General features: G+C 34.1%; 3 protein-coding genes and 5 pseudogenes across 8 annotated transcripts, besides 1 other annotated feature; 2 read left to right on the top strand and 6 right to left on the bottom strand.

The window, feature by feature from the left end:
• Nucleotides 1-16,425: part of a mobile genetic element that runs on past both edges of the window.
• On the bottom strand, nt 2-561 carry TVAGG3_0308270 (annotated as a pseudogene). Its single transcript has one exon. A coding segment is annotated over exon 1 (560 nt).
• TVAGG3_0308280 lies at nt 4,472-4,781 on the bottom strand (annotated as a pseudogene). Its single transcript has one exon. A coding segment is annotated over exon 1 (310 nt).
• Nucleotides 7,520-7,801, bottom strand: TVAGG3_0308290 (annotated as a pseudogene). Its single transcript has one exon. A coding segment is annotated over exon 1 (282 nt).
• On the bottom strand, nt 10,985-11,870 carry TVAGG3_0308300 (annotated as a pseudogene). The gene has a single exon. A coding segment is annotated over exon 1 (886 nt).
• TVAGG3_0308310 (organellar and viral DNA polymerase type B) lies at nt 12,308-12,890 on the bottom strand (the record flags this gene model as incomplete). The annotated part of the gene is made up of 1 exon (XM_051229745.1): nt 12,308-12,890. A coding segment is annotated over one exon (583 nt), but the record flags the coding sequence as incomplete, so codon positions are not given.
• Nucleotides 12,908-13,684, top strand: TVAGG3_0308320 (uncharacterized protein; the record flags this gene model as incomplete). Its single annotated transcript, XM_051229746.1, has 1 exon — nt 12,908-13,684. The coding sequence occupies one exon, from the start codon at nt 12,908-12,910 to the stop codon at nt 13,682-13,684; it is 777 nt and encodes a 258-aa protein (XP_051099476.1).
• TVAGG3_0308330 lies at nt 14,945-15,797 on the bottom strand (annotated as a pseudogene). Its single transcript has one exon. A coding segment is annotated over exon 1 (853 nt).
• Nucleotides 15,847-16,409, top strand: TVAGG3_0308340 (uncharacterized protein; the record flags this gene model as incomplete). The annotated part of the gene is made up of 1 exon (XM_051229747.1): nt 15,847-16,409. A coding segment is annotated over one exon (563 nt), but the record flags the coding sequence as incomplete, so codon positions are not given.

The raw sequence follows: 16,425 nt of genomic DNA on the forward strand, positions 1-16,425 counted from the left end.
CTCAGAACTTCAACTTACGAATAAAGCTTGTTTTAGTCGTTATTGAAAAGTTGAACTTTTCAGCAAAGCAAGGTTGACATGACTTACATAAGTCGAATGCAATCTCTTGACCGTCATAAAGTGCTTTGTAAAGTTTCATTAAACTGAACTCAGAGTTTTGTCATATGTTCCAACAGGTATGTGAATGTTCTTATCTTCATTGTAATAGCATTGTATAGCTTCAGGAAACATTTCATTAGCGGTTAAAGCAATAACATCTTGCTTCACGCCTTTCATTCTGCAGTGAAATGCAACTTCATTTAAATCGTTAGTGAGTAAGTCTATGTAGGTCTTCTTTCCACAGAAAATACTTTTATAAGCTAAACTTTGTTTTCCAGGTGTTATTTCTGCAAAGTCGCTATGAAATTGACCAAGGTTCTTTCCTATAAGTTCGCGACCATATCTCTTCTTAAACTCTGCTGCAAGCTTTGGGATGTCTTCATTATATAAGTGCATACTGTCGGTATCCTGGTAAAATATTTGAAGACCCATGTCCTCTGCAGTACAGAATACTTCATTCATAATACGTTTTGACATAGACAGAATATTAACACCAAGTGGACAGAAGTTAAAGTGTCTGCAAATGCTTTTCGTTAGCTTGAAAATAGTTTTATCTGAACCATCCAAACCTTCGAACTTCACTATATGGTTGTAATTTCTTATAGCATATCTTATAGCATCTTTGTCATTTACTATGGTTATTTTTGACTCAATAGGAGATAGAATAGTTTTGCCATAAATGCTGTTCAGAATGAGTTTTATAATTTCTTGTAAGGGGTTTCCTTCTTTCTTATACTTTAACCTTAACTCAAACAACTTCTTTACTTCATCTCTTATTCTCATATCTCTGTTTCCATCGTAATAGTATCCTTGCAACACTTCACATTTGACACCTTGATATTTTATGAGGTCTTGTAATGTTATATGGTCAACATACATGAGACAGCAAGTGTTTGAACTTCTTGGAACGTTAAGTTCTGGATTTAGTTCAGGGTCGCAAACTATTAAATGAAAGTGTCTGGGTATACCAATCTCTGTTATCTTAATGAGAACAAAGAAGCCAGACATAAACTTTTCACCAATGGGTTCCTTTTGGTCGTCATCGAATAAATGTCTCATGAGATACTCTGTGCTTAACATTTCTTCCTTCAATACTTTTGGAATTCCTTCTAAAGTATAAAGTCTTGCTATAGCTGAAGGATATAATGAAATAGTGTCTAAGTCAGCAATGAGTTTCTTTTTGCTCTTTTGTTTCATGTTATCTGACAACATACATCTTCCACCTTGAATGCATCTCGAAATAAATTCTCTTGGTTTATTTGAGAGGTCATAAAGATTTCCATTCGGGAAGTATACTCTGTTCTCAAACAATTTGTTAGCAATAGAACAAATACTAACGTAGTCATAAACGTTTAAATCAAACTCTTTCAATAAGTCATTGCGGAACTTTACAAAACCTTCTCTTAAATTCTTACATCTTGTTTGCAGTAAACGTGCTATATTTTTCTAAGTCGAAGTGGTTTTCATCTATTCTGCAACCTTTGATGGAATCTATGTTTTTCATAAATGTATCTGCATCATGGATAAACTTACATGCTTCAGAAATGACACCAGTTCTGTTGTCATTTGCTAACAAAACACTGCTGTAGTAGTTATATGGAAATACTTCTTTCGGTCCTGTTTGTAAGTTAAACATAGCAGGAAATAGTTTAAGTCTTATTTATAACACTGTAAGAGTCTTTTATAATAATTGCCCGTCCTTTATATAAACCAGTTATTTGCAATGTTCGTGAACCTTTAATGATGGGAGTTCCTTTCACTTCTGTCATGTGTCTTAAGATGAAGTTTATATCATAACTGAGGTTATGGAAATATATTAAACTCTTGTCAGGAAGTCTTTCCAAAAATTCTGTTGCACAGTTTTGACCCCAAATGCTTTCACTAACTGAACCATCTTCACTGTCATAACAGATGTTAAAAGCTTTATGAAAGCCATCCGTACTACACTCAAAGTCAGCAAAGAAAACGTGCTCAGGTATGAATTTACATTTAGCTTTATTTACTTCTTTTGACTCTGCTTTCTTCTTCAGTTGTACACAATACTTTGGAGCATATGTCAAATCTTTAAATGGTGCAAGGTTCTGTTTATATAAGTCAGTAGTATATGTGAAAAGTTCTCCATAAGAAATAGGTTCGAAATATTTGCACTCCCACAATGTTTTCATAACATCCCATAACGGTGTTGTTCTATCATAACGAACTACATATTTATCTTCTCTCTTTGTATAAATCTTCATCTGTTTCTCAATGTTCATTCCACCACAAGCTTTGAGAATTTCTTTATAGTTTCGAATGAAGTATGTTGTCATTGGTAATCTTTCATTTAGCATGTAGTGGTCTTCAACAAGAAGTAAGTCAATAGTTCTAACAGTTTCGCATTCTTTGGTATATATCTCTTTATTTCATTATGTCTTGAGTCATTGAAATAACCAATGGTAACATTAAATGCTATACCTGTTGCGTCAGAAATTTCTTGTACTTTACTTTGAGGAAAGTCTCTAACACGAATGACTTCTCTCATGTGGTCAATAGTTTCTTCATTTACTCCAGCCTGAATGCAAGCATAAACGAAACAATTGTCCTCTGTCATAAGTGTTGCAGTTCTTTTGTTCAGTTCATTGAAGATTTGGTAGCGTTCAAGATTTATAGGTAATGTGCAAAGATACTTCCAGAACTGACCGCTTCTCTTCTTATAAAACTTCTTTTCACCATTATCTTTCCAAAAGCTTTCTATAAGTGCTGGGTTTCCTGTTTGCTTAAGAGCTTCCAAAATGGCTTTCTGGTCATTTGTCAGTGTGCTTTCATCTCTATATGGTCTCTTTTTTGGTTTGCCTTTCTTTACATCTGACATCGTTAAGCCTTCATATTCTGTTAAATCATACATCTTTATTTCAGTAAGATTCTTTATGTTTGTCAAGAAGAAGTCATAGTGCATTTCAACAATACCTGCAGCATTTGCTTCTATCTCTGATATAAAGTTCTCCTTCAAGAGCTGATGTAGTAATGTTCCAATATATTGAGGTTTAACGTAGAACATTCATACTTTCCACCAAGTTTATAACATACCATCCATCTCTGTTGCGAGTTTATTTTAATTTTCTCTAAGAGTCTCATGAAAACCTTACCGAAATGTTTGTGTAAGTAGTCTCTGTTTGGTTCATCTAAAGCTTCGATGTTAAAGTCAATGAGTCTATTGCCTGACTTCACATTCTCTTCCTTTCTCTTCATCTTTCTTTAACCATCTCTCACCTTCTTTTGGTTTGTCGTCAATGGAACGAATGACATCGTTAGCTTTGCGAACTTGTTCTATAGCGCTCTTAAACATCTCTCTTCTCTGTTGTTTCAGTGTGTCGTCTCTTCTTCTTGTTTCACCAACGTTTGCATGGGCTACGCCCGCGCCGTCATGCGGCTTTGTTATGTCAAACATCTCTCTTCTTACTTCATGAGGTATTGAACGTCTATGATATAAGTCAATAGCAACGTCATTTAAAGGAAATGTTTTGTTATTAATGAACTCATGAATTCTATCATAACTTATTGCACCATTATAGTCTTTAATGAAGTCAGCGAGTGCTTTTTTGTTTGTTGCGTAATGCTTTGCAACATCTATATTAGCTTCTGTAAGAAGTTGTTTTATTTCCGAGTGTTCTAACTTAGACAACTTCCGATACATCTTTAGTAGGAAATAAAAAAATATTTTTTGAAAAAATTAGATTAGATTTTTTTTAAGTTATTTTTCAAAATAATTTAATATTTTTATTTTAATGAAACACATGCAAGATTGCAAGTTCTTTTCATACAATGCTCTCGCTACTGCCATCAAGAATGAGTTCAATAATGCTTCAAACGTTAATGTTATCTTTAACAAGAAGTTTGTGAAAGAATCTAAGTTTGGTCAGTATGTCAGACCATTAGCTATCGTCATTGACCGCAAACGTTATACTTCACAAGAGTTAGCAGTAGTTTTGAAAAAAAGGGTTTCTTCGTGAATGTCAAAGATACACACTATACTGTCATAAAGAACTCCAACATTGACTTCTTCAGTATTGCTATGAATCTTTCCGAACAGAAAGAATATTAAGAAGGGTGAAACATCTGTGAAATATTATCCTTCATCTCTGAAGACAATAACGAACAAAGATGTTATACAAAAGTTCTTACCAAAGGTTGAAGAAGCTTCAATTGACATTGACGAAGGAAGTGAAATGGTTGAAGAAATTGACCCTGAAGCTATTTAACCAAAAATATATTTTTGGTGAAGTGGTGAAATATCACCTAGCCGCTTTGCGGCTCTGACCCTTTGGTCTGTTTTTTCACCTCATTCTCTCTTCGTTAATGTTGTCGTGACTTCTTCGTTAATGTTGTCGTGACTTCATTCTTCCTCTTTGAAGTTATCGAAATATTCTGTTATTTTTTCCTTCAGTAATGTTAAGTCTTCTTTGAATGTAAGTATTGTGCAACCTTTGATGTTCATAGTGTGTTTGAGGAAGAGTATTTTTGACAATTTCTTTTATTTGCTCATTCGGTGTCATTGAAATCGGTAAGTTTTCACGATAGAACCAGTTTCTGTCAGATTTATATATTTTAGCAAGGTCGTAAAAGCTTTTGTTGTTTCTTCTGACTAAATGCAACATAACCATATCTTTATCTTCTTCATTCTCCAACTCTTCAGTATAAATCATATACTTATAACTTTTTCCTTTCCTTTTGGTACTGAACGCGGTATTCTTTTCTGTATGCTTTTGTCTTTGGATTCAATGACTTCATCTTTTGCTTGAAGTTTTTTTCATCTCTCCACGTTCTTGTCTATGAATTTCGTCAAGAAGTTTACAAACATACCAAGCATAACGAGGTGAAGCCCACATTGCTACACATTTACGAGAAGTCTATGAACATAATATCCTCTCAAACCGTTTGGCAATTTTTCACGGTTTTCATAGAGTTTTGGCGACTGGGGTTTTATACCCACTCGCTGTGCTTCGCTGTTTTCAGAAAAAAGTATGTCTCGCTGTGCTACATTTAATAGTTCAATAGTGCTTTGGTTCCTAAACCAGTCTTTAGGAAGCTTAGTATCTGGAGCAAAACAAGCCGTCAAAATACTTTGCATTTGATACATATCATCTTTTGACTGAACGAATGAGTCTCAATTGTTTGTTATATTGTATGTATTCGTATTCTTCATTTATGGCTTCATGAACGATAGCAGTTGTTGTGTTCTCTAATGTTGACATTACTGTTCTTACATACAGGATAAAAAATAAATAAATAAAAACTAACTTTATTTTTTCTGAGATAAACACTATTCTTCACAACATTAAATTTTATCCTGTATGAAATGACTTTAAAAAGATTATTGACTGACTTCGAATACTATCTCATTGACGCACTGACAGACCCTCAAAACTGTGTTGAAAGTTCTTTAAGCTTTAAGATTGAAGGTACGACGCATTTTGTCTTCACTTACGTATTGAAAGAATATGACCGTTATCATAACGAAGTGAATGAAACACTAATAAAATTTGTAGATAAAAAATTGGTAACAATGAATTTTTAAACGTGAAGACCCAAACACTGCTGGAGATGATGAAGAATACAGACAAGCTATTGAAAAAAATAACGCAAGATTAGATGCAATAGAAAAGAAGTTTAATGAATGTCTTACAAACACGTATGAATATCTTATGCGGTGGGAAGCCAGATGGAAATAAATTTACGTCAAATATGCAATTTATAAAATCTTATGTCGACAGGCTACGTAGCACAGTGGTCTAGGTGGTGTTATGGAGGGGTCAAGGTCTGTGGTTCGAACCGCGACAGCGCCGTATTTTCTTATTTTCTTTATTTGTCTTGTTTGTCGTGAATAAAAAGTATCATAAAAGTGCTCTATCTTCCACGGGAATAAAAAAAATTTACTTTATTTCTTCTTTATTTCTTCTTTATTTCTTTGTTCCCGTGGAAGAAGGGTTTTGCTGTTTTTTCTCAGCCGAAATCAATGATTTTTCATTTTTTGGAATCCTTAGCGAATGAGGAATCTTTTCTCTCGTGGAAGCTTTGACCTAAAATATAATTTAGGTGAAGAGGTGAGATGTCACCTGTTTTCTCACCTCTTTTTTCACCCTCGTGACTTTGTCATAACTTTTCGTAAATGCTTTGTCATAACTTCTTCGTAAATGAGTGTAAATGACCAAAAATATATTATAGGTGAAGAGGTGAGATGTCACCTCTTTTTCACCTAATTTCTCACCCTCGCCGCTTAGCGGCTCAGACCCTTTGGGTCTCTTGAATTTTCATGAATTTCCTTAAGATAGAAAAATAACGTTAGTTTTATTTTTATTTATTTTTTATTTTGTATGTAAAGATATGATTTCAACAATCGGCACAACAACAATTCAAGCCGCGAACGGCGGGACTCTGTCCACAACAACTTCACCAAACTCGTTAGTCATGAATCCAACATCTATGTTAGTAGAGATGAAAAGCTTCATTCCTTCTTCATATACTTTCGAAACAAAAATCCAGAAGATAAAGCAAGAACTTTTAACAAGTAATTTAGACTGTAGTGCGAAAGATGAAAACAAATGAACAGTATCTTTATGAAATGCAGGACATTATTGACCATTTACCTAAACTACCTGAAATTCAGCATCAAAAACTAACTATTCCTGAATTCGATGAAATAGAAGTGAAACCAACTGACTCAGTAGAAATAAAGAAGTTCATTCGAAAGGTAAACTATGAGTTTCTAGGATTTCATTGCAACCATAGGTTATGGACAAAGATTGCGACATGGTATATAAGAATGTTTCTGACATATATAAATCCGGGGAGTTTAAGACCTACGATAACTTTGTTTCGTTAGTTGCTGAATGTGTATGGCAGATAAGAGATAAAGATAGAAGAGGTAAAATATGGAACGAACAGATAAGACCAACTCTTTTGAGTTAAAGAAAACCATTGACGCTTAGTTGTTTTAGCAGGTAAGGTTTCAGAATATAACGCAAAAATGAATCCGCAATGTTCTAAATGTAAAGCAGCAATTAGGAAATATAACTACTCCGTCAAAGAGATAGAAAGAATGCGAAACGACTATGCAGACTTAAAGAAAGAAGCAGAGAAACCAGCAGAAAATAAAATGGACATGTTAGCATTTCTGAACAAAAACTATCCAACTGCTGACGATTTCCTTCTATCTGACGTCAAGAAGAAATATAAAGAAACTTTCGGCATTGTTAAAACTTTTGACATACTGACAGAAGAAATAGAAGCTACGAAATTGTTTAGGATTTCAAATATACATCGTACAATTCATGTAAAACGCTTGTGAAAAACTGGGGTGAGAAACAGGTGAGAAAACGGGTGACATCTCACCTCTTCACCTAAACATTATTTTTACTGAATTCAATAAAAATAAATGGTTCATTTACTCACAATATTTTTGTACAAAACGACCCCAAACTTTTAACTTCTTTTCTGCAGCTTCAAATGCTATCTTAGCGAGTTCATATTCTCTAAATTCTCTCTTTAAATCTTTCTTGTTCCCATTGGTCTAGTTCGTATGGAGAATCTCTATAACCATAATATATCTCACGTTCATGTTCTAATTGTTTTTCACACATTTTCCAACTTCTTCTTCGAACAAAGGTTTAGCATTCTCCACTGTATCTTCGAGTTCTTCTTCATCTAACTTCTCATGAACTTTCTTGTCTTGGAGTCCATAATATCTTTGACATAAAATGCATACTTTACAGAGCACCATTCAGCAAAAAATGAACGAGGTCAGCATGTATGTAAATACCTTTGAATTCATTCATAACGCCCTTAGCAAGCTCAAAAATGCTTGTTTTGAGGTTGAGCCACTTTTGGCTCGACCGTATTCTTTCAACCAAAACTCAAGAATTTCCTGCATTTTAGCACTATTGAGAAATCTGTTTAAATGGTTTAACTTTCCTGCTTCTCTCGCCATCTTTGTTGCATTAATGTAACCATCCTTGTCTCTACGTAAGACTTCAATACCGTTATAAGTGCCTTTTGTGAATGTTTCGCCATTAGATTTGTTAGTGAATGTTTTTGCTTCGACTGACATTACTGTCTTTACATACAAAATAAAAAATAAATAAAATAAAACTAACTTTATTTTTGGTCTTTTGTGAAAATTCATGAAAATTCAAGAGGTGAAAAAAGAGTGAGAAATAGGTGAAATCTCACCTCTTCACCTAAATTATATTTTTGTCTGATTTACATCCAACAAAAGTTTAGAAGAATTTTCTTATTCTTTCTGGCATGTTTTTATCTTTCCAGTACTCCCGCTCTAATGGTCCCAGATGAGTTGGTTTAGATTCTCTCAAGTTCTTAGATGGTATAACATCTTCAACGCCTCCTTCATATCTTACTTTATAAGTGTCATCGTTTGTGTTGTAGTCAAGTATTTCAATAACCACTCCTCGCTTTGCTTCGTCAATGGTTTCAGCAAGTTTGCCATTACTACTTTCGACTAATTTATGTCGAGGGTAAAATGCTATGGAGTCGTCAGCAGCTTTTATAAGATATCCATTACCTTGCGTAGAGTCTACGATATAATAATTTCGACTTAACCTTAAACGTTTCTTTGTCAATGGTTTGTCGTCAAGAACTACACGAACTTTGTACCAGAATGAGGGTAAATTGTTTTGAATTTCTGATATTTTGTGTTTGACTTAGTTTCTTTTGTATATACTTTTCTTCTTGTTGTTGTGTCATTGAATTTGGTGTATGTCCTGTTGTAGAATGTGTGAGGAATTATATACTTCGAGAAAATGTTTCATTGTTTCTTCGGTAAAGTCTCGCTCTTGATTTTAAATCTCTGAGAGTCCTTATGAAGCGGTTAATGATACCGAGTATGTTATGGTTATGGTCTTCAGTAGTGTAGTGAGTTATGTTATGCTTAATGAGAAATTCTGTGATTTCGTTGCTGAGGTATGCACCGTCTTGGTCTGATGTTAAAATACTTGGGCTATGTTCTGCTACAAACTTTTGTAAACTCTTAACACTTCACGAGTTCCTTTATTTCTCATTATATACGCATATGCTTTACGAGTGTTAACATTTATGAAGATGAGGAATGGTTTATGTCCTCCTTTTCTGCTTTGAATGAGAGTGTCAAATTGGTATGCGTCAGGAGTGTTGGAGTAATTGGTAAAAAGTAGTCGTAAGGGTTTATTTTTGTTTGATGTACAACATTTTTGTCAAAGAACCTTTTCACTTCAGCTCTGTTAGTAAATCCCGAACTCTTTGCAGCTTCATTGAACTTCTTAAATGACCTCCATGGTTTGTTCGAATACTTCTTTCAAGCTCATTTATGTAAATTAAAGATTTTAACCAACTCGTATCCAAGCGTGCATTGTTATAAGGAGGCATATAATCTTTTCCATTACCTGCTGGGTCTGTAATACCAGCTACAACATGTGTATGATTTCCTGCAGTTCCACAGAATACCTGTGCTACATCTTTGGGGTCAGTTGTGATATCATATCTATTCATTCCCTGTCTATCCGAACCCGCTGCAAGATTTGTATAACCTCTTTTTGTTATTGAATGTGAATGGTTTCCTTCCACAGATGTTCTTCCACTGAACCTATGCATATGTGAAGGAAGGTTTTCAATACCTATTTTCTTTGAACCTCCCATCTTCATTGACTGCGTATTAGTGTAGAATGGAAAACTGTCAACTATTTCATACCATCTACCACCAAATAAAGTGTTTGGATTTATTGGATTCATAGACGTATAAACAGCTCCTATAGGATATATTAAATCATATATGCTCATAACTCTATAAACATATTCTAAAGAACTTATGTCATTAAATACCATTTGGAATGTATCTCCCGGATGAAATGTTGCATTTGTTCCACTTTTATAATGTAATGTTAGTTCAATAGAATTATCCAAGAAAAATTCAAAAGTATCTGGTTGAAGACCTCTAACAAATTCAAATGGAGTTGCTGGTTCACCATTTATAATTTCTGTTGTAAATGTCATTGTATCTGGTTTCGAAAATTTCTTTGTTAGTTCTGCATCCACATAAGTTTTGTCTGCTTTATTATCTAACATTGTTGGTAGTTCATGTGCTTCAAAGTTTCTGGCATGACCTTCAATGTTCATACATTTGTTATTTAAGGAGTTTAGTGTATCTTTTACGCTTGTACTTGGATTTTTTAATGGTGCACTTGAACCAAGGTCAAAGTTCAATATTATGTCGTCTGCTCTAACAGTAGTGAAGGATTTATGTGTATGGTTCTTGTCGGCTTTCTTATCATATAAATCTTGAGCAGTGAATTTAATATTATGTTCATCCTTCATGACATAAACATCTTTACATCTAATGTTTCTCATCGTCGTTATGTCGTCATCCGATGTTAAACCTTGTGGAAAGTTAGGAGGTTTACAATATAATGCATCCCCACCAGTTTCTTCAACCGTTCCTTCAATACTTTCTATAGCAACAGTTGTGAAGGATTTATGTGTATGGTTCTTGTCTGCTTTCTTATCTAACATTGCTGGTAGTTCATGTGCTTCAAAGTTTCTGGCATGACTTTCAATGTTCCTGCAACTGTTATCTAAACTGTTAAGAGTATCTTTTACGCTTGTACTTGGATTTTCTAATGGTGCACTTGAACCAAGGTCAAAGTTCAATATTATGTCGTCTGCTCTAACAGTAGTGAAGGATTTATGTGTATGGTTCTTGTCAGCTTTACTGTCTAAAGAAGTTTGAAGTTCATTTATATCGGAGATGTTGTGTTTATGAGATTTCAAAACTTTGTTCGTTGCGTCAAGTTCAACTTTGTCAGCTTTACTTTTAATAGCATCTTCAAACGTTATTTTTGCCTTAACTCTTAACATAAATCTTGGTTCAACTAATACACCATTAACAGAGAAAGTAGAGGCATAAATTTCATCGTTATAACTAAATGCTTCTGGTGCTTTACCTGTGTCATACTGTACAGTACAGCTTATGTCATAACCTTTAGCACGAATGTATTTATATCTTCTTTCATTAACATTTTTTGTCTTCGCTTCATCACTTCGTGTTAAATATCCATGGTAGTCCGTTATAATCTGTTCGTCTGAAGTTATATAATGAACGTGGTTTTTATCTGCTTTTTCGGCTAATTTCTCATTAACATCATTCACTTCTAATTCAACTCTTCCGCCAGAACTCTTATTATCATTAATCTTTTTCATTAATTCGGTAATTACGTCATAAAGACTATATTCTGTTTTCGGTTTTGTAAATAATGAGTCAAAATTTCTTTTCATCATTACATCGCTGACATTAATGATATCACCAATTCCTTTTTCATTTATTCTCTTCATTATTCTGCAATAATGACGAATATATAATCTGTTAATTTATTCTCTTCATCGAGGGTTATAGAATGTTTTGAAATTGAATCATTAACTCCTCTAAATAAATCAATAACTTCAGGATACACGTTTTTAATGTCTTGAATAACCCGACCAGTATCCTCGCCACTATGTGGCTCTGAGCCCGTTGGGCTCTGTTGTTCATGTTCTTCGTTCCCGTCGTTACGTGGTTTTATATCTCTAACCATCATCAACGCAGCCATAACCGGAGGGTTTGTTGCTACCTGTTCGAAAATCCGTCCGTTATGTATGGTATATCTAAATAATTTCTTTGTGTTTGTTAAAACATTTGAAACAAGTCTTTTAAAACCATCTACAAAATTTCCTGTTTCACCTAATGTTCTTGCAGCATTTACAAGCTCACCCATTCCCGCTTTTGACCCCAAAAACGTCCATATTGCATTTATTTCACTCTGTATAGTTGTCCATTCAGCGAAACTAACACCCGCATTCGCTAAGCTGAAAATGAAATTCAGTGGATCGAACTTAATTCCACCTTCTTTTTCAATTTCAACGAACTCACTAACATGAGATTTTAAATATTCTTTCGTTAAAATTGTTTTCCCCGATGTTATGTCATTAACGAAACTATCACCGTCAAAAGTTAACGAATTCAATTTCGTCGTTGATGCTTTTATTTCATACACCGCTTTATCGATAGTTTTTGGCTCACCTTCTTTAGAAGCATATGAAACATTAATGAATGAATTATATGTATTCGTGAATGAGTTAAAATCAATGATTTTCATTAATGACGCCTTTAATGATTCATTAACTGTTGAATCCCTTAAAACAATTAATGAACTGTCCTTTATGAAAGGTACACTGCAAACCGTCGAGTTTGGATCAAATGCTGTAGTTGGTGCAGGAATATTAATGATATAAGTCATTAAATCATTAAGTGACGTAAATAATGTTGTCGTTTTTGATTTAATTTCTTTAGCATCTGTTATATATGGTAATTTTATTTCTGTAGTTTCTGAATTAAAGATATTCGCTAAAATGTTTTGTAAACTGTTTTGAACAGCTGTGTAAACCGTTGAATTCGGAACTCTTACGATTTCACCATCCTTAATAAAAGGCATTGTACATGACGTAGTGCTTGGGTCAAATCTTTCGGGATTATAATTCAACATATATTCTAACGCTTCATATACAGACCTATAAACAGTTGTGTCGTTCTTCATGACAACTTCACCATTTACAATGAATGGCATAGTGCATGGAGTTAAAATAGGGTCAAACTTTTCATAGTCCTTCCATGTTATGTATTTCTCGGTATTTCCATCAGAAATAACAATATATTTGTCAGTAAGTGTGAGAGAGTATTGACCAAAATATAAACGTTTAGCTCTGTCAGCTTCATACGCATATGCAGCAATACTCATATTTTAATGAGAATAAAATGTTGTTCTATTTGCAAAGTACAGACCCAAACGAATACGGAATAGTAAAGCTTCAAACAAACTTAGGTCTTCAGAATGAAGCGCTTGCTTTCAGAGTTGTTGACTTCAATACTATCGCAACTTTTGTCATAACAGATGAAACAGATTTCATGGAGTTTGAAATAGATGGAAAGAAGCACGAAATAAGATTTCACAATAATGTAGAATATAAGATGGAAACATTAGCTGGAGTGTTAAATGCGCTCATAAATACTACAATAAACAAGGAGAACGAAGAAAACTTAATGAATGTTAAACTTATTGCAGGAGTTTTGAAGTTCAGTTATGCGAAGGAGTTTAAGATAACACGAATGAGTCATAGAGTTCAATTGCTTCTGGGAGCATACCATATGACATGTCCTTTGAAAAGTGTTGACAAAACGATTGAGATGAAATCTGTTCCATACGTATGTTATGGTAATTGTTTATACGTTGAGTCAAAAATAGCTAATGTCACAGGTATTTCAGGAGTTAATAGTAAAGGTTCAGTAGAATATAAATCCTTCTGTTATGCAGTCAATTCAATGTTCATTCCAAACGTTCCTGTCATAGTAACTCATTTAGGTAAATGGGTTCGCATTAGTCCTCATAATTTGAAAGACATGCAATTCAGACTTGTTGACTTTCAAGGAGAGCCTGTAGAACTGAAGGCACCAGTGCGAATGACTGTTGAAGTTGACTTTTTAGAAAATATTAAATGCAACAGCTTACAAGAGAACTCAGAGCTAAAAATATAAAGTATGAATGTTATGTATTAGGTCATGAACTTTGGTTATTGCTGTTTGATGAAACAAATGAGTTAGTTATGTCAGTCAAGAGAACAGAAAAAGGCGTCAAAGGCGCCGAGCGCAAAGCGCTATATTGTGTTAGTGAAAACTGCACCAAGTCAATAAGATTAGGTTTGCATTATGAAGATGAGTTCGATACTGTTGAAGAAGTTTTGGATAGATATTACAAATTGCTTTAATTTACTAAAACATATTTCAAACAAAGCTTATATTCTGTTGAAAGTTTTGTATATTCGTTCGAATATTTATACTTAAACTCAACTCCTGTACCTGGTATTTCAATGATGCGGATGTTACCTATTTTCATGAATGGTGGCGTTTGACCACAGCATTCGATTTCAGGGTCGAGATAGTCAATGACACATTGTTTCCCTGTTATTCGTGATATAACATTTTCAAGGTCCTCCTTTGTTAGAATTATTTGGTTCTTGCTTATAAGATTTGTCAAAAGCTTCTTATCGTCTTTGAGTAAAATTGTTTGGTATAACTGAAGAAGGTAATGGTCTACGTTATCTGAAGGATTTGTTTGAACATTTGTGTAAGGGTTGTCGTTGGCTTCTCTTGAAAGAATTTGGTCCAGTGGTGGATACTCTAACTTAACATCTGATGTAGCGTTAGCGTTTGAAGCTGTGTTTAAATTCACGGATTTCAGCTCTGGTTCTGGTTCTTTCAAACACTCGAACTATAGTTCTTTATAACAATATTGTTTGTCGTTCGTGAGTCAACATTTGATGTTGGTTCAATTGGAACATTAACGGCACCAGCTAAGATGGATTTGCTTCTCATTTCATATAGAATAAAAACCTTTTATATGTATGAAATGAACAATATACTCGACAAGGGTTTGAATGTAAAGCTAACGAATGAAAATATTGTTGAATTCACTGAGACAGGTGCTGTGTATAAAGATGTAGAACTACTGAACAAAAGAGCTAAGGGAAGAAGCAGGAACATGAACAAAGGGTGGAAGCCTATAAAAATTTATGTCAATGATGGCTCAGGAGGTTCAAACATAAAGTATGCAGAAAGTTATAGAGTTTATGCGCTAAAAGGTGAAAAGCCTTCATTTAAGAACAGCTATTCTAACGCATATCCTCAAAAGTTAACGGATGGGGAAGTGGATGATATGAATGACAGCAAAAATATTAACAGAAATGGCGACAGAGATGCATGGAATTTGTTTACCATCAGTCAATTGAAGGTTAAACTTTAAAACAATGTTGGTCGTTCCCATGGAATATTTTTGACTTTAATGGTATTAGTCATGATATGAATCTCAAGGTATGAACGAGGAGAGATGAGAGACTTATATGCTTCCCAAATTTCTTCAAAAGGTAATGTTATACCTGACTGTTTCCAAATGAGTTCAATATCATAGCGTGAGAAACCTTGAAAGATAACGAAGTCAGTTATGAGACGTTTTATGTTTAAAGCAAGAAAACGCCATGTTTGCATAAGTATTGCTACAGTTAAGTGGTAATGTCTGACTTTAGTATGATGTTAGCTAATGGTGAGTCAGGCTTTGACACTAAACCTTTTCCGGCGAAGTCGTCGCAAACGAGCAGAGTGTTTGAAGGATACTTTTTGAAGGGGTATTTTGAAAGTTTTGACAGAATGTAGTTTGTAAGTCGTTTCATATCGTAAACTCCTGAGTATTGACGTAAGTGGTGTTTGTCAATAATTCTTTCCATCTCTTCTGAAGTCTTTTGCATTCCTGACTGTATAAATTCAACGATGGCATAATATTTCCTCTTACGTCGAATGTAACGTTGAAGAAATTCAATGAGTTCACTGTCTGGAACTTTAACGACAGAGGCTTGAACTTTTGACATAAATGTTTTCGCTGTTGATCCATAGAGTCTGAAGTTGCTGATATAATGATTTGGTCATAGTAAGAGTCGTTTCCTAAACGCTCTGTTATGAGTATATGACGAATGAGGTTAAATGTCTTACCTGACCCCATCTTTCCACAATAGAAATACACACCATTTGAACAGAACTCATAGTCCTTACTGAAAGGAAGAATGAGAGAAGAGTTAAGTTTGTCTGTAGTTTCATTCATGTCTTCATCTACGTCATGTATTAAATGCTTCATTTTATCTCCATTAAAAATGCAAGTCAGAAATATTCAGAACATAGCACCGAGTCTAACTGACAAGAGTATAAAGATATACTATGAACACGTTATGATGAAACCTACCAAAATTCAAGAAAGTCAGTATACTTATGAATATCCAAGACACTGGGTAGAGTATGTAGGAGGTGAGAAAGCTATTGAAATAAGACAAGTTAGAAGTATTCCAGCAGGAAGGACAATATTATTGAAGAACTTTAATGTTTTGAGGTATAATGATGAAACAAAGAAGCAAGATAGTTTTCCTATTGCTGTGTATGTGAACCTAGACACAGGAGATGACATGAAAGTTTTTAACACAAAGCTTCAAACGGTAGTGAGAGAACAACTGACTGCGGAAGGGCATCCATTACCTTCAGAAGTTACCATAGCATATAATTTTGAAACAAATGCAATAGATTTTAAAGTCGTCTCTGCAAAGAAGTCAGGTTTTACATTTAATGAAGCAGATGTATATTCGAATGAAAACTTCAAAGCTATTGCATGGTTAGATAATGACGATTGCTTTAAGAAAATATTTAAATTCAGTGACTCAACGATGTCAATAGATGACCTT

This window comes from Trichomonas vaginalis, chromosome V (assembly GCF_026262505.1).
Source record: "Trichomonas vaginalis G3 chromosome V, whole genome shotgun sequence".
Lineage (NCBI taxonomy): Eukaryota > Parabasalia > Trichomonadida > Trichomonadidae > Trichomonas > Trichomonas vaginalis.